The sequence below is a fragment of the Pyrus communis genome, chromosome 1, assembly GCF_041283825.1.
Source record: "Pyrus communis isolate YQ-2024b chromosome 1, ASM4128382v1, whole genome shotgun sequence".
Lineage (NCBI taxonomy): Eukaryota > Viridiplantae > Streptophyta > Magnoliopsida > Rosales > Rosaceae > Pyrus > Pyrus communis.
Genome location: NC_142565.1, coordinates 7,265,636 through 7,287,222, shown reverse-complemented (window position 1 = coordinate 7,287,222; position 21,587 = coordinate 7,265,636). Strand labels below are relative to the sequence as shown.

The 21,587-nt window shown below is 38.8% G+C and overlaps 3 protein-coding genes and 1 pseudogene across 7 annotated transcripts; all 4 read right to left on the bottom strand.

Moving 5' to 3' along the window:
• Positions 1-5,263: 5,263 nt before the first annotated feature.
• Positions 5,264-7,146, bottom strand: LOC137720460 (small ribosomal subunit protein uS12). Its single transcript, XM_068459529.2, has 4 exons — positions 7,013-7,146; positions 5,992-6,147; positions 5,763-5,889; positions 5,264-5,583 (listed from the first exon to the last, which is right to left on the bottom strand). Exons 1-4 carry the CDS (start codon positions 7,015-7,017, stop codon positions 5,443-5,445), a joined length of 429 nt encoding a protein of 142 aa, XP_068315630.1. The 5' UTR covers positions 7,018-7,146; the 3' UTR covers positions 5,264-5,442.
• A 1,527-nt stretch (positions 7,147-8,673) lies between these two features.
• LOC148699067 (uncharacterized) lies at positions 8,674-9,938 on the bottom strand (annotated as a pseudogene). Its single transcript, XR_015962497.1, has 4 exons — positions 9,680-9,938; positions 9,315-9,579; positions 9,178-9,212; positions 8,674-9,094 (listed from the first exon to the last, which is right to left on the bottom strand). The product of XR_015962497.1 is annotated as an uncharacterized LOC148699067 (transcript).
• Positions 9,939-11,083: 1,145 nt separating this feature from the next.
• LOC137720689 (uncharacterized) lies at positions 11,084-16,185 on the bottom strand. Of its 3 annotated transcripts, none has more exons than XM_068459786.2 (3): positions 16,036-16,185; positions 12,073-15,832; positions 11,084-11,468 (listed from the first exon to the last, which is right to left on the bottom strand). In XM_068459786.2, the coding sequence occupies exon 2, from the start codon at positions 15,817-15,819 to the stop codon at positions 12,082-12,084; it is 3,738 nt and encodes a 1,245-aa protein (XP_068315887.2). In that variant the 5' UTR covers positions 15,820-15,832; positions 16,036-16,185; the 3' UTR covers positions 11,084-11,468; positions 12,073-12,081. The 3 variants fall into 3 exon arrangements, with proteins under 3 accessions (XP_068315887.2, XP_068315888.2, XP_088551441.1); XM_068459787.2 differs by having other exon boundaries at positions 12,073-15,919; positions 16,036-16,138; XM_088695315.1 differs by having other exon boundaries at positions 12,073-15,931; positions 16,036-16,124.
• A 2,406-nt stretch (positions 16,186-18,591) lies between these two features.
• LOC137719539 (putative RNA-binding protein ARP1) lies at positions 18,592-21,466 on the bottom strand. Of its 2 annotated transcripts, none has more exons than XM_068458578.2 (6): positions 20,882-21,466; positions 20,631-20,778; positions 20,406-20,535; positions 20,252-20,294; positions 19,777-20,020; positions 18,592-18,847 (listed from the first exon to the last, which is right to left on the bottom strand). In XM_068458578.2, the coding sequence occupies exons 1-6, from the start codon at positions 21,068-21,070 to the stop codon at positions 18,828-18,830; spliced, it is 774 nt and encodes a 257-aa protein (XP_068314679.2). In that variant the 5' UTR covers positions 21,071-21,466; the 3' UTR covers positions 18,592-18,827. The 2 variants fall into 2 exon arrangements, with proteins under 2 accessions (XP_068314679.2, XP_088551447.1); XM_088695321.1 differs by having other exon boundaries at positions 18,633-18,873; positions 20,882-21,213.
• Positions 21,467-21,587: the final 121 nt, after the last annotated feature.

The following is a 21,587-nucleotide window of genomic DNA, read 5'->3' as shown; positions in this document are numbered from 1 at the left end:
AAATGCTAACCGACAATTGGGGTTTTTTTTTCTTCCCACCAGAATCATCATCCAAGCTAGATTCACTTTGGTCCAACTTTTGATCAAGATTAACTGGTTCATTATTTTGGTTTTCGCTTTGAGTCTCATTTACCAACTACTGCACATCACCACACAAAAACCAAAAGATGTAAGTATTGCACTATATTTATACACTATATATGTATATATTACATCAGTAATTATAAACCAATTATTTAGTAAAAATACAAACTAATTGGATTCACATTTAGCAACAACTATATAGCTAGCAAGAACACAGAGGAGCATATATATATATATATATATATATGGATTTAGCTCGTGTTTATTTACTATAATCCAAGTCATGAACATATGATAATTAATCACTCATCTGAACACCAAAATAATATTTATTGTTATTTTGAGAAAATGCATGTTGAAGGAATGATTAGTTTAATTAAGACTCCACTGGTTAAAAATAAAAAGTCAAACCTCACGTCAGTGTTGTCGTTGGTTGAGAGGAGAGAGAACGTAAAAGCAAACGAAAGTTAAATGGATACCCATTTGCAAACAAAAAGAACGGTTAAATAGATAGCAGTTTGTACCCACAGTAGTACCCAAATCACCCATTTATATTTTACGGGTAAACTGTTATATCCATAACCATGTATTTATTTAAACCAATACCCATAATCGTAATCGTCAAGTCTCAAGTGTCAATGGGTGAACAACCGCGGTTACCTATATCCACTGGTATTTTGCCAATGCTAGTACTTTTGGTAAATGTCCTTTAAAATGATTGGAAAACATCCGTAATTCCTCTAGGCCTGTTAGATTTCCCAAAGAAACTGAAATGGGATCTGATATTGATTAGCAGAATGATCAAGGTGGCTTGATTTTCTAATATTTTCTACGTTCCCTGTTTAATGAGAGATTATTGTACTGTAACGACAATGATTCTATTCGATTTGAACTACACAGAGAGAAACTCACAAAGATTGTTGATCCGTTTCCATTGAAATTGGTCAATGACAAATCAAGAGTCACCAATTGAGAGGAGTGACATTATGTGGATGGCTAAAAATTGAACCTTGGAGATCGCATTCTTTTATTTTGGGAAACGATAGATTTTGTTAAATTAAATATTAAAATAGTCACCGACGAGGTTCAAACTCATGCCGTTATATAAGGGCTCAACACCTCTTCACCACTGTGATAAAAGACCGCTTGCTAGAGATCACACTCTCTGAGATAAAGTAAAGAGAAACTAGATTTCTAAGATTGAAAACCCACCTAGGCATCAAAGAATTAAGTCTGTTTTCGGAAAGATCAGGTAGCGGGGGGAATGTGATTGAGTCCACAACTAAGCATATATAGTTCTTCCAAAGCAGAGAGCTTGTTTATTGCTCGCACCCAAGAATAAAATCAGAAAAATTTGGTGCATAGGAAAACTTAAAAACGATTCTTCGTTGCTTTATGGAGGTAGAGAAAATCCAATTTTCCAAGGTTATTTTTTATTTTTTATTTTTTTTAATGGTCTCTAAGTGGCCATTTTTTAATTGAAACGAGTTTTTAGTAGAAAAATAAAAATTGAATGCTATTTTTTTAGTTTTTAAAATTTAGATTCGAAAACTGTTAGTAATTAGCAAACGAGATTAAACACTAAAACAAAAACAAAAAACTGAAAATGAAAAGTAGTTATCAAATGAGATTGAACACTTGGCTTCTAAAATGTAGCATTTTTCAGTAACTAAATTCTCGCTACAAAGTTGTTGAATAAGTTCTTAAAACCCATTCAATCTTGTTTCAAGTCACAAGCTCTAATTAAATAATTATTCATTCATTTAAAGATATATTGAATTGTTTGTTTTTTTATTGAATGGGGAGAATTTTGAACCCTTGTTTTGCTAATTTATAACATGTGTCACTATGAGAACCCATATTTTTCAAATGAGTATATATATGGATTAGATTAATTGGTAAGTTAAATTTAGTGTTGGCAATTTTACGATTAAGCAAGTATTTATATTAGCATGAGAGGATTTTAATTGTTTGAGGTGGAGCTAATACTATGCACGTTTCCATGGCAGAGTAGAACCTTCTTGATTATAAACCTATCCATTGCTATCATTATATTAGGAGGTGGTATGATGACTAAGCTTTTAAGTTGGAAGAATTAAGGTGGAGGTGTCATTAAGGATTCATACAATAGACAAGTGTGTTTGTGACTCGTAAAAGTAAGAGCTGTCAAAGTAACGAGAAAGGTTATCCAATCTGGAGTTTATGCCGCCCATTTCATCCAATGAGGAAGAAGAGATTTCGGATCATTTCACCTATAATTAGGAGCAGCACCTCCTCAGTTTCAAGTGCAGCAATTATATAGTCGAGAATTAGGTGAGCTCAATGTATGATAATGGCATACAATGCATGGAATTGTTCACATAGACAGAGAGTGTGTCCACCTAAATTTCAACCACATTTACGTAAGTAAACTTTATGCGGATGACCTTTGTATTGCAATGATTGGTATATAAGTAAACTTTATGCGCATAATAGATTCGTTATTGTGACATCCCACATCGTCCAGGGGAGTGATCTTTATATGTATATTCCCATCCTTACCTAGCACGAGGCCTTTTGGGAGCTCACTGGCTTCGGGTTCCATGGGAACTCCGAAGTTAAGCGAGTAGCGCGCGAGAGCACTCCCAGGATGGGTGACCCATCGGGAAGTTCTCGTGTGAGCTCCCAAAAACAAAACTGTGAGGGCGTGGTCGGGGCCCAAAGCGGACAATATCGTGCTACGGTGGTGGAACGGGCCCGGGAAGTGGTCCCGCCCGGGCCGGGATGTGACAATTTGGTATCAGAGCCTAACCCTGGCCGCGTGTGTGCCGACGAGGACGTCGGGCCCCTAAGGGGGGTGGATTGTGACATCCCACATCGCCCAGGGGAGTGATCCTTATATGTATATTCTCATCCTTACCTAGCACGAGGCCTTTTGGAAGCTCACTGGCTTCGGATTCCATGGGAACTCCGAAGTTAAGCGAGTAGCGCGCGAGAGCACTCCCAGGATGGGTGACCCATCGGGAAGTTCTCGTGTGAGTTCCCAAAAACAAAACCGTGAGGGCGTGGTCGGGGCCCAAAGCGGACAATATCGTGCTACGGTGGTGGAGCGGGCCCGGGAAGTGGTCCCGCCCGGGCCGGGATGTGACAGTTATCAATAAAAGCAAATACATCTCCTTCAATGTAAACAATCATGCTATTACTCAACTATTGATCTCCCATTTTGTACGTAATGGTGTTTCATAATATTATAGCAGAAAAAACTCTCTCCACCGAAGCGGTTGCAACCAGTAACACTAAAACCAATGTAAGAAGCTTATACGCTATCATATAGCTTGCACACCTCCCGATCTTCACCAACTCTTTTGCAAAATCACTAATTCCTCTCGATTTTAGACTCTTAATCCTAGAGTAAAATATACCATATGACTACTGACTAATTAAACCAACAATTCAATTAATCAATACTAATAATCACATGAATGATTCAATATACCAAAATTCAATTCAATTAATCAAAAATCAAGAATTCAATTTTTACCCTAAAAAACAGTTTCATTCATCAATAATCATTTATAGGATTCATATCTATAATCAATAATCAGTAATCAATAACTATATTAGTGTATTACTTCATGATTCTATGTTAATTAAACAAAATTTCATATTAATTAATCAACTAGGGTTAATTATAATATAAGTTAAGAAATTAAGGAAAAAGAAAACAGGAAAACCTTTACTTTTTCGTTGGTTTTCAAAAGGGAATGAGGGACGTGTGAAGGCAGGTGACGGGGGACCAGTGATCCCACTTCGATTATTTTATTTTAACCAACTAATTAAAACGCATCGTATGGTTAAGTATTTTCCAGAAAATAAAAAAATAAAAGCACTGCTGCACAGCAGCAGGAACCCAGAAAACAGGCCAAACAGCCATAACTTCCGATGGAACCATAGGGGCAGAACCACCGTTTCTAGGCTTAATTTCTGGCGAGGGAGGGACGCCCCACCTTGTCCCTCTGTAGCTTCGTCACTAAGGTCTTGGGTGCTACCGAGACTTCTCTTTAAATTAAAGGAAAACTAATGAAAATGGTTTAAAAATTTTGAGTTTTAACGATAAAGACAAAATAAAGCGTAAAGTAAATAATACCATGATTGCTTTTTTAGTGCAAAAATGTGATTTTTTGTTAAAATGAACAGTACCGGAAACTTTTCGTTAAAGTTCCTTTGAATTAATTCATTTTCTTACCTAAAAAGAGAAGGTAAACTTATATTTACTTTTGCAAGTAATGTGTTGTCTTGTAAGTAGAGTTCTCTCTTCAACTCACTATTCTTGAGTTCAACCGTTTCCTAGGTGGATCCACCTTAGGGTAAGGTGGGTCAGCTAACCTCCCAAAGCTCCCAAATCCTCTATGGAAGAGTTGGATATTGCTCTTTGAAAATTTGAGATGCTCTCTAAAGTTGTCCTTTAATTTATCAACGAATTACCTCTATGACATTGTGTAGGGCATCTGCTAGCCTCGTGCCTTTGGATGCACTATTATGGGCATATGTCGATAGACTTGATCACCATATCTTAACATTTGTCAACATGCTCGCTCAAAAGTTATTAACATCAATTGACATATTCATTCGAAAGTTGTTGGCATATGACAACAGGCGTGCAATATGACTTAACAAAAGATCCCATCAAAGCTCGATGAAATGTCAACTTACATATTATACTGTCGAAAAAATTTGGGCGCTATCCTTAGTGACCCCTCCAATTATAGTTTTTAGAACCGCCACCTTTCATATCCTTCCCTTCCGTTAGGCTAAAGTACGGCTTGTCCTTGCGTTCGGGTTGGAAGCCACGCGACTCTCACACCTATCGCCGCTTGGACCTTCCGATACTCAGACCCTCTCGCTTTCTTCATAAAGGTTCGATTTTTTCTTCATCATTTCTTAAGCGCAATCAGATTACACTATTTTCGACCCAATATTTTGAGGGTATGTTGGATAAAAGCAGTTTTATCTATTTTTATTTCTTTGAATTTGCAGAATTTATGATTGAATTTTAGAGGTCACTGGATGTTTTAACGGAGGTTGTAACTGTGAGATTACTCCATTTTGTAGATGACCTTTACTTATAAGCACACGCAAAGTCCCTTCTCGTATTATACATCGTATTCCTGAAACAACATTGCAGCATAACAACCATAGATAAATCCGAAATTAAATTTTGATAGACCTCCGTTTCCAAAATTCTGTTTCGCGCGGATGCTTCCTGATTCGAATAACAGGAACTGCTTAGAAACTGATAAGTTGTTACAACTATGATCTAAACGAAAAACTACGCTACAACGACAGAGACTTAGGCATAGATGAGCTTCTTTGACAAGCTTAAGACCTTGGCTTTTCCTTTTTCTCCTTGAAGAGGGCCAGGAGAGAGACACCGGATACCTTCACAACCTTGAACCTGACTCCGGGAATATCTCCCACAGCGTGGCCCTTCCGTCCGAATCCAGCAATCAACACCTCATCCTGCGCAAACCACATCACATATATACTGCTAAGTTAAGAAAACTGAGACGATATCGGGGCATTCACCAAGGATTCCTGGACTGTTATTCAAGATTTAATACACTTTGCGGATGAAGACCACAATCGTTGAAATGAGATTCGAAATTAAATCTGACATCCGGGCAGATGATGAGACTTACATTTTCCTCGATGTAGTTCAAGCAACCATCGTTGGGTACAAAAGCAGCAATCTTCTTCCCATTTTTGATCAGCTGAACACGAGCGCACTTTCTAATAGCGGAGTTAGGCTGCTTAGCCTCAATACCACTGCATTAACAATCCACAATTGAGACCATTCAATTAAACCTAAACGTAGAATTAAACACAAAACACAATGTTGAGAGAAAGAGGGAGAGATAGAGATCTTACATCTTTTCTAGGACAATGCCTTTGGCATGAGATGAACCAGAGAATGGCTTTTTCCATTCATTTCCAAGGTGGGATTTCTTGTACGACTTGTCCGCCCACCTCTGATTCCTGCGGTGGGTCTTGAGCTTACGAGCAGCTCCCATTCCACGTGTTTTCCTGCATAGCACCCACAATCTCTTAATCTCGAAATAAATTCACTTAAAAACCAGTTTACAAGAGCCAAAGAATGCAATCCAATCCCAAGGACAACGGAGCAAAAATTCCCCACCGTTAAGTTCAATGCAATCATGTAGGCATCAGTCAAGTGAAAAATTTAGAGCCAACTGCTCAAGCTTTCTCGCATTCAACAAAATCACTAAACTTCAAATTAGTTCAGAGTATAATCACAAACGAACCATTCGATTCCCCATGGTGCAATCAAACATCAATACCCGCATAAAATTCAATTCACTCATACAGCAACCGCTACTCGTTCCCAATCATTCATAATACGATGCTACACCATATCGCCTGTAAACTTAACGAGGCTTGATCACAAAACCGATGAACCTTAACAAATACAATGTTGCTTTGATCTCGAATAAAAGAATCAAGGCTTCAACCACATTTGTTCAAATTACATCATATTTCCTTAGAAAAGCATGTCCTAATCTCATTGCCCCAAATCAAAACACAAATTAAGCTTTGTCCAAGCTTGATTTAGCTCTTTGACGGTTTGACCGGAGCATAATTCAAAGCAACTATGTTACGACCTCTTTTAACAGTTAAATTAATCCTCTTTGTTTCAAATGCTTTCTAGGGAACCAAACAGAAATTGGAAACAAAGGATTAAACCACACAGAAATACATTGCGATAACATGAACCCTAATTGAAATTCTTTAAAGTTTTGATTTTTACCATGAAAATTTTCAGTTGGGCTGCACACAAAGCTTGGGAAAAACCAATCCGAGCCAATAAACTTATTCCAAGTAAAAATATGAGATTGTAGAGAGAGAGAGAGAGAGAGTGTGTGTTAGGTACCCCATGGCGGCTGAGAGAAGAGGACTCTGGACTGCAGCGAAGCTACTGTGAGGAGTGAGGCGGAGAGGAAAATGCCGGCTGCTGAAAAACCCTAAACTCGACCTTTTCAATTCGGAGATGAGAGAATTTAAATAGCGCTAGGTCCCTATTGTTCTTTAGTTGGTACGGTGTCGTACAAATTGAAATTACGTATGTGTCCTTCTGACTTTCTGAGAGTTGGGCTTATTGATTTGATTGTTCTTAGGACCCGGGACTGGAATTTGGGATTGTTGCTAGTTATATTGAAAAGACCATTTTACCTCTGTATACAGCTTTTGATTTTCGACCATTAGATCAAATAATTGAAGATGGTTAAAGGACAATAATTAATAGAAGGTGTGCGTGAGATAAAAAGAGATATCTAGATAGCAACACTCATATTGAAAATTCTAGAGTCACAATACAGTCGATCGACCAGCCATTCACACCCTACAATTATCCTCCATTAGAGTATAGCGCGAAACTTGTAAATAAATCAGTAAGTATAACAAATAGCGACTTGTTATTGACATTTTAAAAATGTCGTCATACACTCTTTAAGGAAAAAAAAAAATCAAAATTGTGATTTGAGGCTCGTAAAATATCCTTTCAATAACAAAACTTTTTTGAAGTGCTAATAATAACGCTCACTTTTTGTTACATATCTCATGAAGAATTTGTAATACCTAATAGTTCCAAATACTTAATTATTAGTGAAGAGAAGTGATTTTCACACTCTTTTACTTTCTTACACATCACTCTTTATTTTTCAACAATCGAATTTCATAAATCGTACGAAAACAACTGATACTATTAAATAGAGTTGCGTAAGAAGCTAAAAATAATACGTGTTTATCATTTCCCTTTGGTGATCGTCAATTATTAGGCAATATCATGCACTCTTGTTTGCCTTCCATCTCCTCTTTCACTGCACAACATTAATCCAATTCCAAGATCAATGGCACCAACATTTTTAGCCAAACAATCAATTTGTTCTTTCAAGTAATATGCATTATTTTCCTTGTGACTTCCTGCAGGAGAATGCACACTTGATCTCACCAAAGAAATCTCCTGTCAATTGAGTAGTTTTTTCTCGACAGCATATAGCGAATTTGAAACACTGAAACCATTCAGTTAGTACAAGAATAATGAAGAATGCATATAAACTAACCTTGTCGAAAAAGCCAATCTTTGGAGATGGCGCTCGGAGACATGAGGGCCTGATATGTTTAGAAACACTGTTAGGATCCATGGGGCTACCTCCCATTGACATATTTCCCTCGCGTGGATTCAAGAGCATTGCTTCTTGATTTCCATGTCCAATGCATGGTTGATCATGTGAATGGCTCTCCAGAATTGATTCCCGAGAGACATCACTCTCAAAAAAAGCCTGTCCGCTGATGAAAGTATTCAGACCGACCTCACTTCTTCAATCTTTGATTCGCAGACGCTGATGAGGATGCTGAGGACCAGCCAACAAGGGAACTAGCAGGTGATGGATAAGGGGAAGACTGCGGCGTGCGCACTAGAGTGGATGGGTGACAAGAAGTTTCCCGTTCACCTTTGTTTTTCATTGTGGATTTCGAAGGAGTTCCCTTGGTAAAACCACGGGAGGCCGAATTGACAAGTGAGGAATTAATTTTGCTCCTCGAGTACAATGGAGATTACTGAATAAGGGAGAACTATAAACCCGAGACTCATGTGTGGCAGTGGGAGAACAAAATGGAGATGTCTTTGGGGGCGGTGTAATACTATTGGTGATGCTGCACGATACTCCTAAGCAAGGCATTTTAAAATGAAAAACTGTGTGTGCTCCGGTGAGCGTTTTACTTGATCTTCCTTCTTACCAGGGGCAGGTTTTGCAGTTTCCATTTTTCATTATCTCCACCCAAACAAGACCTTTTCGCTGCAGGTGCATAAGATTAATTAATCCGGCTAGATATCTTTGGCGGTTTGCGAGATGCTGATGAGTTCAGTTTCCTACTTACAGCAGCAAGGTTCATTTCATTTCTCCGGTCCACGCGCATTAAGACTTTGCCTTTGGGAGGTTGGCATGGCTCTCATCTGAATACCAAAACAGACATATTCATCCTGAAATAACCTCAGAAACATGATTACTCACAAAAATTATAACGAAAGAAACTTACCCTCATCCGAGGAGAAGCGTCAGGATTCTTGGAAGCTGAAAATTTTTAAGCAAAACAAGGATATGTTTACACAAAGCACATAAAAAAAATACAAAGGTGAGGTTCACTTGTGATTAGCAAGGCCAGTGTATACTTACGGCGAACATTTTGCAGGCCTCTCCCTCTTTTTCGACTTGAGACTTGAAGTCGTGACACTGGGTAAACTAGTCGGTTTCTGCGCAGATGATCTGTTGTCATCGAAAAGCTCAAACTCAATGCTTGCCATCAAAGAGGAACATCCACTATGAACTGTAGTCATCGACTCAGCAGACCTCCAGACTTCTTGAATCCCTGGAAGCTGATTCGTTTCGGATTTCTTGAATCCTCTGTTAACCATACACAATTCCTCAGGATCCAAAACCCCTGAAGCACAAGCAACCGATCAGAAGTTTCAAACTTGTGCAGCAAGAAAATGTTCATAACAAGCACATGTATAACGATTTTCAACCCCATTAACATATACCTGCACTGGTGAAAAAGGCATTATCCCAAGCCAGGCTTTTACGAAAGCTACACCGGTTAATTCTCCGTGTTCTTTCGCGTTCCAAAGACTCCGAAGGTAAGAGCATTTCTTCATCATGCCCCAGATAGTTAATGGCATTGCCCGTGGTTCATGAATTCATGGTCTCAAGCAGCTCCTCAGGCTCCAACACCCCTGAAATTACGCACAAAATGTAAAATATCTGCAGTGAGAATTTGTTTGAGTACCCAAATTGCCACATTTACGCGAACTGGGCATGATTGGTTGCTTGGAAAATGCAGCAAAAAATAAACAGAATTTAAAGAACATGAAAAGAGATGAGTTTCTTGGAGAGAGAGAGAGGACCTGGAAAGGTAAGTTGTTGAAAATCGCCATTGGAGGACATCTCTGTTGTTCTGGAGCTTCTTCTAGTGAAGATTACTACTGGGTATTTGTGTTCTTGAAGAGAGAGAGAGAGAGAGAGAGAGAGAGAGAGAGAGAGAGGTGGAGAGTGAATTCACCCGAGGAAAATCAAAACTTTTGTGTTGAGAATCAATTAACAAGCGATTATTGGACATCCCTAAACTGAAAGAAACGCCTGATTTAGTAGTGTTTTATTTTGTACTAACTTTTGGGTAGAAAATCAACCATTTTATGTGCATGCAATATTCCGACGATGAATATATAGTCGGAAAAGGATCCGGTGAGGATCCTTCCGTGATCATGACCGTTCATCGTACATCGTACGGTCAGAAATCATTTAAAACTTAAAATTTAAAATTAAATATAAATAGTACCTAACGAAAACTGATCTCATGATATATAATAAACGGTCGTGATCACAAATCCTTAGGAAAAAAGATCCAGCGAGGATCCTTTTCCTATATAGTCAACCATAAGTCAATGAAAAACTGGTCAACAATTTATATAATTTACCACCAAAATATAAAAATGGAAAAAGTAACGTTTTCCTTTTATTGATGAGGTTATTTTAGTTTTTGTTGGATCATGAATATTTATACCCTTGAACAAGCAGAAAAAGTATGCTATTGCCCACCTGGGTAAAATACCAGCCCAGGAAATAAAAACGCACGACAGCCACCACAAGTCGGCCATAATCTTGCCGGATAATTCACTCACATCGCCCAAGATTTAACCGGCATCGGAGAAAAACCTCCACGATGGTAACATTATACCGACGGATGGGAACGAAGTGAGAAGGGACTTTGTGCATATCCTGCTTTGCAACCACGGGAAGAGAAGGCGCATACATACATGTATCACACACACATCACAACGCAAAAGCATGCTACTTTTTCCCCCAAGCATTAAACTTAGAATTCTAACACGCTGTTTGAAACTCTCAAGTTTCCGAGCGCCCAAACGACCCTCCAGCAATCAGCATGGTTTTCAAAAAATTTATCGGTACCACCGTTATTCAACAAAGGATAATGCACAATCATACATGATCTTTTGGCCCTATTCATCGATACAAAATGATGCCACAATTGCAGCCATCAAGGAAGGATCAGCGACCTCTGCTATACGTTCAAACAAAGAACCCTAACATGCATAAGAGTACAGAAGGAAGCAAAAAACAGGCATCTTCGTGACTAGAAAACAGCAAGAACCCTTGGCACAGATTAAATTCACGACAACCAGATGAATACACGGTCTGGTTACCTCCTTCAGCAGCCAATTCAGCTGTGCTCGTCCAAGGGCTTCCCAGGGCATATATACCCGCACGCTATGATTGCTATCTCTCTTTTTTCTTCTTCAGCATTTACTCTCCCTGCAATTAAACATGTAAAAGAAAAGTTAACTATTGAAACAAAATGATACCAGATAGAAGACTACAAAACCAAAGTTGTGAAAAATCGGAAGTAGAAGAATACATCAGATAATTGCATACTATCAAAGAAGGATATAGAGTAAAATCTGCTCATTATTCTTTATGCGACATGCTGTAAAACCTTATTCCCATACATCGGTCCAAGTGCCAGGGCACATAAAAGTAAGACCAAATTCAGTCTGATATTGAACGATATACATAGTTATCTCTCTCCCGATACCAAGTATAGATTTGGAAACAACCACAGAAACTCAGGACACAATGTCATTCTTTAAATTTCACCTCCCCCACCAAACAAAAGAATTTGAAAAAAGAAACTCTGCACAGGTAACTATTTGACACCAACCAGGGCGTAAGAAGGCCCTTGTTAATTCCTAATTCCCCAAACCCGTGAATCTGTTCACTTCCTATAGTTTTTCGTTTTCATTTTTAAAGAAATAAAACCTTTAAATGCTACAAACCTAGTTGAAAGTTTGCAGCTAAGCAAGAATAAGCAGAATTTCAAAGATCAGTGCAATGAAATTTAATCCAGGTCCATTATTACCTGACAACTTCACAGGTTATCGAAGGTGGAGAGATCAAGGTGCATCTGGTCATGGGAGGAAAGATCAAGTTGCATATCCAGTTGCATATGGTCGTGGGTGGAAAGATCAAGTTGCATTTGGTCGTGGGCGGAGAGATCAAGGTGCATCTCATGATCATGGGAGGAAAGAACAAGTTGCATCTCCTGATCATGGGTTGTGGCACTGGGAGAAATGCTAAATTGGATAGACGGAGTATAGTTGAGCTGAGATGGAGTATAATTGAGCTGGTAGTTTACAGGTATTGATCCGAAGATTTTGAATTTTCCCGCACTATCAATAGCTACCTCTGCATCAGAACATTTCTTGAAAACAACTCTAGCACGACTGCTCTCCCTATCAACTTCTGTTTCAGCTTCCTTCAGAGGTCCAAAGCGCCTAAACATTCTATTTAGCTTTATTTCTGAGGGAACAGAATTCACCTCAGAGAAGTTCATAACAAGTTCTGTTGGGGCATTCTCATCCACATAGCCAACAGGTTTCTCTGGCGGCAAAGCATTAACGGTTTGGGAATACCGCTTCCTGGTGTATGGCCTGCGACCCTCTTGAGGGGATTTTTCTGGTTGGGCAAGAACAACAGGTTGATAATTAACCTTCCTGCCCCTTCGAGGTGTTTGCTCTTCAGCGCCATTTTGGATTACCCTGTCTGTCCAATAAGTATCATTCATATCATCAAATTCAAAAGTTTCGGGCAACCCAAATGCAGAATTTGACTTCCTCTTTCTACCACCAACTTTGTCCACAGCTACATGCTCCATCCCAGGAAGCTGACCTACAGCTACCGAATTCCTAAAATCACAGAAGAAATTAACAACAGTTTTCAAGCTATGGTAATCCTTCCGCGGATCTTCTGCTGCCGACTGAAGTTGTGACAGCAATTCATCTAGCGATGAGTACTCTGTTCCATCAATTGTTTTCCCTCTATGGACATCACCAGAACTCGGGATGGCAACATCAGATCCATCCCCAGCAGGTCTGTCACTGTTGGACTTCACAATAGGAGACCCTGTAAGTTGGCTTGCAACTCTCTGGATACATTCACCAATCTTAAAAGACTGCTTTGGGGGAGGCGTGGTATTAGAAACTTTTGCAACGGTAACTTTCCTTCCATCATCATCAACATGATACTCAAAACCCTTCCGTCTCTTGCCAGAGGATGGTGAGACCAAACCACCAGTTTCGTTCCCATCCAACCAATCACCACCGTCTAGAGATTCTAAGCCGCCGTCCATTAATTCAGACAGGCTTCTTTCTTTTACCTTAGAATACACGCCACCTCTTAAATTATGTTTACGCTTGTGAGAATAGGTAATAATGTTGGGGCCAGAGAAAGTATCTTTAACATCCTTACCATTAGGAGTTGTCTGCTCAATCCTTTCATCTTTGTTTTCCAATATATCTCCACAAGATTGGAATTCTGGCAAGTTGTAGTAACCCTTCAAGCGATAAAATGCTAACATATGAGCCTTAGCTATCACAACTTCTAATTGGTCACTGTTACCAGACGGAAACCGTGCTAAAGCTTTTATGTATTCCAGCAATTTATTACATTCAAGAGAACTGGCACTTGCTGATTCATCCACTTCATCTCTTCTACTGGATTCTTGGCAGATCCCAGCATTTTCAACTTTCTGGAACCTAATCTTCTCATAGACTTCTTTTGGTATGCAAGAGCATGCTAGCCCCAATCCAACACGTCTCGAAACTTCTTCCAGTGCACAATTGACAGCATTCTGGAAAGCTTCTGAATTACCTTGCTTTTCTGACTGGGAAAAGTAAGATCGAAAAGGCTTTAAACTAGATGGTTCATTCCAAGCAAATGTGCGGTCCCCAAAATATGCTACCAAAAAGCAATCCTTTTTGTGATATTTCATTGCCTTCTCAGATGCAACTGTATAATCAAATATCTGTCCAGGCCACCATGGATGGCTCTTCACTTTACCCCAAACTAAATCAGATGCAGAGAACACATGATTTTCTGGTGGCAGCTCATATCTCGGTTGAGGCACAATTTCTGAGCTTCCTTCGATAGCTTCTTGTTTAAGAATTTCCTCTTCACCCGCTTTTGGTTGTTCAGCATCAGTAGCTTCTTTTTCACCTTCCATGTATTGCCCTCCGTGTAAACCATCTAGCACAGCATCAGTAAATTGTTCTTTAACTCCTACCTCATGCACAACATTGGTCTCGGCTGCAGTCACAGAATCCAAAACCTCCTCAGTGTCCATGGGAGTAATATCCCCTTCATCTTCTATCTGTTCCCCTCCATTTAATACACCCTCAGCATCACTCACTTGTTCATTGACTTTCTCTGCTTCCATATCGGGATGAACTGGAGCAACATAAGCAGTCGCAGACTTTTCTAAACACTTTTCAGACTCCAGGGATTGATCTGCTCCATCTACGCCAACCTGTTCAGTACCATTACCGTGGCTGTCCTTTTCCATCTCTTGCTCTGTATTTGATTCAACCAGCACAGTATCATGGAACGTGTTCTTGCCTAGACTCTCTTCAGGTTTCAAGTGCAGTTCTTTTTCAGAATTCAAAAGGCCCCTTCCATCTGTTACTGAAACTACACCTCCCGGCATTACTTGAGCTGGCAGAGATAAGGTAGTTGAAACCAAAGCAATATCATGAACCATGTCCTCTACACTCTCTTCAGGTTTCAAGAACTGATTTTTTTCCGAATCTTGTGCACCTATTGCTCCCGTGTCACTTCCAAGAACTACATGAGGCGGCATAGGAAAAGACACTGAATTTTCAGGTACATTGCTGCCACTATGGGTGCTACCACCTACTGGCTCAATCTTAACCAGCTGTTCTTCAACTGGTTTACTCGAATTTTCGTTAGTTTTATCAGTTTCCTTACCTGCAACTTTGGAAGTCAGAATATCTACACTGTCCACCCCGGCAACATCACCACCACCAGCAGAAACTTGGCTTTGTTCACTTGAGGGTTTGGGATTACCTTCTTCATTAACAGTCACTGTAGCTTTTTCAATTCCAGGATTCCATACTTCATCATCTGAAACACCAGCTTTTTGTGCCTTCAAATCATTGAGTGCATCAACCTCACCAACAACCAACTTCTTTTCATGTTCCACAACCTCCACCAATCCACCCCCGGAAACTTCTACACTTTCCCTCACAACTACTTCACTGACGATAACTTGTGTTTCACTACCTACAGGTCCAATGAAGGAACCCCCAAGTCCATTTTCTGCTGTGGCATCCTGTGCTTTTTCATCCGAAACATTAACTTCCTCTGAATCCACATCCTGCCTCACAACCATCTCAGCTTCCTCAAAATGAACAACCTGGGTTTCTATAACCGTTGAACTAACGTCTGCAGCCACAGAATCCAGCTCACCCACTTTACCACCATCTCCTCCGGAAGATCTCACATTTCCCTCCGACCCCATATCAACCTCAACCGACTCATCACGTCCCACCCCCTCATCGCCCCCATCCCCATTGGTGCAAACTCCACCAACATAGACATTAGAACCCAGAACCTCCACCATTATATCATCCCCCTCACAATCACCGCCTTCATCGTCACCAAAATCCTCCACAAAAGACCCCTCAACCTGACCCTCACTCACACAAGCCTCGGCCCCAGCTAGGGTTTCACCAGCTACATGTCCACTTACACTCACAGTGGACTCTGACCCACTACCCACAGCAACATCCGTATCCTTTTGCTCATCCATTGAGAGATTTTATCTGGGTATTTTCCAAAACCATCAAGTTCAACTTCTTTTCATTTTTAACTTCCAAAAATTACCAAAAAATTCGAAAATTTGATAAACCCTAATCACAAAACTGAGCAAATCTAAGCATGCAATCGAGAAAATTAAAGCAGAATATATGAAAGCAACATAATTTGAAAGTTTAAAGCTCGAAGGTCAGTGATTGTGTGTGTTTACCTCCAGATCTTCCGAACAAGATTGAAGCCTTGAGGCTTGTGGGTTTAGGGAAGAGAGAGAGAGAGAGAGAGAGAGAGAGAATGGGTTTCGCGATTTTGGGTATAAGGGAAGTGTACTTTTGGGAGATCCAGAAATATTAAAATTAAAATTGCACGCAGAGGCCCAACAATTTGGTTTTACGGGTGATGCTTAAAACTATTTATTCAAACCAGATATAACGGTTGATAGTCGAATTTTTTTAACAGTGATATAAAGTAAATTTAAGATAAATCATTATGTGTTATTAGTAGAAAATAAACATATAATTTAATATTAATAACCACATTATATGATTTACAAAATATAGTTTAAATTGATAATCACCTTATATGGTTTAAGTTGATTGAAATTTTATTCCATTTTAATTTTTTTATCAAGGTTCTTCTGATTTTTATCCACGTGGATGTATTTCCAATGACCTCAATTTAAAATAGTTTAGTATAGGAGGTTGATCACATTTCCTCGATCATTCAAGAGAAATCTAATTGCTTAAAATTGTGCCACATATTTAACGAGCTTTATTTCATTTTGTTTATTGATTTCATTCAAACCCTATTGAATCAACAAACCATGAGCATCAAATTTTTTCATGAGATGATTTTGAACACCGACGGAGAAAAAAAATGGCCAACCAATGGCTGACGTGTGGAAAAGAATAAGTGAAGGTATGAAAAGTGATGAAAATGAATAATGATTGTTGAATAAAAATCATAAAAAAAAATAAGCTCGAAATCATGTCAAACAAAATCAAATCATAAATTTTTGTAGCAATTGTTGACCAATTTTTCTTATCACGAAAAGTGAATTCGGCTTATTACAAAAAAAAAAAAAAAAAAAACAAAAAAACAAAAAAGGAGGTTGAATAGTACTATTAGGCTATCCACAATTGGTGACAGCTGGCTTAGTAGTGACCCTGACAAAGAAACACGTGGCTCTAGTTATAAAGAATTACAGACTTGCCGGATCCTTTTTACGAGGATTTCATGAATCCTCTAATTATATCTGTTCGTCATATATCGTGCGATCAGTTTTCGTCAGATATATTGTTTATATTTAATTTTAAATAAAAAATTTATAATAATTTTTTATCACATAATGTACAATAAACAAATATAATTTAAGGATTCTCAAGATAAAAGGATCCGACGATAATCCTGACTCATAAAAAATGACATCATCATCAAAGCCAATACAGATGACGTACTTCAATTTTATGGGATCTTTGACTATTTTTTGTTTTGTATTTAGAAAAATTAAGTAGAAAAAACTAGCCCATAGGTCTTACTTCTTAGCTCGGCCACTGGGATTTAACGATGGGCCTGCTCATCCTTCTCACATGTACCTTATGTACTTTGGGCTAGATGTTTTATTAGGAGCCCAAATTCTTGATCCACTTAACTGTTTTTTTTCAAGGACATACTAACTTAATTTGAATTACGAAAATGTGGATTCAAATTTGGATGCATAGAGAGCAGCATATTGTTACAAATAAAGTCAGCTGACACCAAATCACTTCTCGTTCTCCTTTTTTATTCAATAATTATTTAGAGAGTAGAGAATCAAACACAATAGTTTAGACATAACGAACTAAGGAAAAATGTTAGCGATACCACATTTTTGTACCATCTGATGTGCATGGCACGTCAATTATTGAATTCATCTCATGGATGTCAATGACTCAATTTTATGCATCAATTACCACATGTGATGGTATACCAATATAATATAATATAAATACGTGGTTTCTCTTGCGTTACTCCAAACTGAGATATAAATCTTGCCTTATTATCCTTTAATTCACAAGTAATAAGTATTTTGACTTCAATTAACGTTACTCCAAACTGCGATATAAATCTTTCCTTATTATCCTTTAATTCAAAAGTAAATAAGTATTTTGACTGCAATATTCTCGAATTTGTTTCACTCTAAGAAGAGTAGTAGGGTCGGTTAGATTTTTCATAATTAAGTTAAGAGAAGATTGAAATATATATGGCTCAAAATGAAAAAGTGATAAGTCATACAACGAGAGATAAAGCAGAAGCGGTATACACTCAGTAATTGGTGATCCTAAATTGGTATCATATTTGTAACTAATTGATTTTACACTTATTGTCTGCATACTCCGCGACTCAAATCAGCCCAAAACATGAATAGAAATTGCATTGGCTTGAACATGTTGAAGTATCGAATAGTTCTTTATGTTGTGCGAGTGCCCGAGCAAAGAATTTGTCCTACAATCTAGAACATTATATTTTATGTCTATAACAACGATAACGCAACCAGCGTTGTAAACACAAAGAGATGTATACTTCGCGGACATAAAATTCAAGTGAGAAAGAGCGAGTTTATGCTGAAAAAGTCGAATGAAGCCATGAAAAGCAACCCACAAGATGTGGGCAATCGAGAGAACATGCATACAATGACTTCTCTGTTACATTGTTTTGGTTGAAGGGTTCACAGCTCAAGCTGAGATGGATATGTTAGAGAGAGAGAGAGAGAGAGAGGAGAATGAAAGAATTTATCAGAAACACCTAAATTAATTAAGAACACTTATGGAATTAATTAAAAATTAAATAAATAAAAATAAATTAATTGGAAAGAAAGAGCTACAACAGATCAGAGATAATAATGTTGTTCTGTGCGGCCACCACGTTCCCCCTTTTGTTATTTTGCCAACTAATTTGAATGAGCACTGCAGTGCATGCCCTTCACTTTCTTAAAGCTCTCGTCCTCTTCTCTGCCAACTGCATCTGCTATTCCACAGCCAAGCATACTGTTTCTCTAGCAATCAGTTTATATCTATTCATAACAAATAAAATTAATTAATTAATTGCCTTAAACTACTACCAATATATGGAATCTACAATATCTACTTGGATTTAATGAAGAAAAATGCCAACTTGGAATGAAAACAAATAATTTCGGTCTCGCTGTAACACTGTTACGTGATGTTATCAATCCATTCGTATTATATTGTGTATTGAACATAATCATTTGTTCATAATATAGTACGTGAACGCTAAAAGGTTTCATATCAATATGATATAAATGAATCAATAGCCAAAACTTGTCCTGTTTACCATGTTTTGAGCCTTATATAACATTTTAAACTAGTATTATGCGGAAAAAATTGAGGTGACACAAGCCCCCTTAACATGGGCAAATTTTGAAGCCAAACAAATAGGCAACACAACTTATGCGACGCAGATTACGTGTGGTTGTCAAGTTTCACACATGGATCAACCCACTTTGATATCATAAAAAAATATTGAGATTCGACCATAAAACCTCTTATAAGTTATTTCAAGGTTTCTCATTTCATTCATGCATGACATTTTTACCTTCACATCAATACATCACGTACACTAGCTAAACCGGATAGTGATTTCATACCTTTTTTTTTCTTTTCTTGATGCACTAATTTCTTTGTTTCCGTATACTAAATTGGATGAGATGCAGGAAGAAAAAATGCGAGTGTGAAATCACTTCGTTCTTGACGTATCTAAAACGCTTAATCTTAACAATTGAAAAATTATTTGGATTTAAATACGAACAAAAGTCCAATAACCATGTTCAAGCCACGTGAGTTCACCAAAATGAGAGTTGGCAATTATTTTTTTCCACGTTCCCACATGGGGACACTGAACATTTTAGCATGTGAGCAAGTACACCATAAAATCAGTGCATCAACCATCTATCTACCTGTGTTAGGAGCAATGGATGCTGGTTTGGACATGATGGTTGGGACTGCGGCCACATGTCCGGCCGTGGTTGGCGAGTAGATGTGAGCAGGTAAGCCCATTGTATGTGATTGGTGATGATGGTGGTAATGGTAGAGAGGATACATTGGCATCAAGGTGTTGTGTCCCACCATAGGCTGTGCTGGGTACACTTGAGCAGCAGAGTAGGGCCCGTTCATGTAAGCTCCACCTGTGTGGCCCACCTTCTGCAAATTCACCATTGTCATATGAAGAACAAGTATCAAATCACATTGACCCCTCAAATAATTCAATTTAGTTTTAAGTCACAAAACATAAACGTAAGTTAGATCAGTTAATCATGATATTATGCTCGATACTTGCATTTAAGTTTGACTTCTTTTTCTGCAACGTAGTTTTAGCCATAAATGCATAGAAAACACGACCAGAAGATTGAAGTTGGAAAACACATTACTTACATGATGGTAACTCATATCATGAGCAATGTATGTGGGGGAGTAGCTGAAAAGAGAGAAAATAAAATCGTTTTATTTCCCTTAATTGTTTGCATTATGTAACAGACGTACCAAAAATAAAATGGGGAATTAGTGGCGTGGAAATATTGGTAAATACCCATAAAATGGAACGGCCTGGTGATGCTGGTGGTGGAATGGGGTAGTCGTCGGAGTCCCTGTTGGTGCTGGGTAGTACCACTGCACGTGATTTGCAGGTGACATGCAGCTCGCTCCCCCACCGTTGGATCCTTCATAATAATCATTTAGATGCAATGTCAGATTAAAATCCCACCTTAGTGAATATCGATAATGTATCAAATATTGTAGATTGTAATATATATACCTCGTTGAGGAGGAGGGGTGGTGTTTGAAGCGGACCTAGGGCGGCGAGCCCCGAGGGAAGCGAGGTTGCAGTTGGCACGGCGGCCGTTGATGACCGGCGTGGCGTCCTCACAAGCCTTCTTAGCCGCCTCGGGCTCCGTGAAGGTCACCTACGCGTTACATTATAGAAAAACATCATTAAAAACCACCGATCACCACCACAGTCCTATTATTATCAAAGTTGCCAAAAGAGAAAGAAAATAGAAGACTCACGAAACCGTAGCCCTTGGATCGGCCGGTGAGTTTGTCGGAGATGATGACGGCCTCCAAGATCTCGCCGTACTTTTCGAAGTGCTCCCTCAGGGCCTCTTTGGGAGTCTCCCACGCCAGCCCTCCGACGAAGACTTTGGTCAGCGTGGTGTCACCGAACTGCCCGTGATTGACGTTGTAGCTCATTGTCATTCTTGCCCCCGGAAAAAAACCACCACGGCAATGCAAATAATATCCTCCAAATAACCCTTGTTGTAATTTGGCACTAATGTGTTTGTGTTTATTCAGAAAAACTTAAGCTAGAGAGACGGGAGGAGAGGGAGGGAGGGAGGGAGGGAGCGGTGGGGAGGTTTTAGGGGGAGAGGAAGGAGGGAGGGTATATAAGAGGGGAGGAGTGGAAGCACTGTAAGGGAATGCGGTGGAGGTAATAAAATATTTGGAGAAAAACAGAGAAGCAAAGAGAGAGAAGACTTTGTTGAGGCCTGAGTGAGCACACACTAACGACTCATAAACTCATTTCTCTCTTTGGATGTGGGTGGGGAGTTTGATGTGGCTCTCTTTTGTTTAGGTGAAGGTAAATTATGAGACGAGTTGTAAATTCAGATATTTTGAATTTCTAATTAAGCATACTAAAACGTTATACGTGTTCGTAGATATTTTAAGATTTTTTATGTGTAAGTTATGTATGTCTCTCTTCTCACGTGACAAG

What these genes read in the sequence shown, in the direction of transcription:
- LOC137720460 (XM_068459529.2), bottom strand. An exon ending in GGCATTGTCCTAGAAAAGAT is followed by an intron (nt 5,890 to 5,991) that starts GTAAGATCTCTA and finishes TTGTTAATGCAG; the next exon opens with TGGTATTGAGGCTAAGCAGC. An exon ending in TGAACTACATCGAGGAAAAT is followed by an intron (nt 5,584 to 5,762) that starts GTAAGTCTCATC and finishes TGGTTTGCGCAG; the next exon opens with GATGAGGTGTTGATTGCTGG.
- LOC137720689 (XM_068459786.2), bottom strand. Translation starts at nt 15,819, where the DNA reads ATGGATGAGCAAAAGGATACGGATGTTGCTGTGGGTAGTGGGTCAGAG.
- LOC137719539 (XM_068458578.2), bottom strand. Translation starts at nt 21,070, where the DNA reads ATGACAATGAGCTACAACGTCAATCACGGGCAGTTCGGTGACACCACG. An exon ending in CACCCCTCCTCCTCAACGAG is followed by an intron (nt 20,536 to 20,630) that starts GTATATATATTA and finishes ATTATTATGAAG; the next exon opens with GATCCAACGGTGGGGGAGCG. An exon ending in CAGGCCGTTCCATTTTATGG is followed by an intron (nt 20,295 to 20,405) that starts GTATTTACCAAT and finishes CTCTCTTTTCAG; the next exon opens with CTACTCCCCCACATACATTG.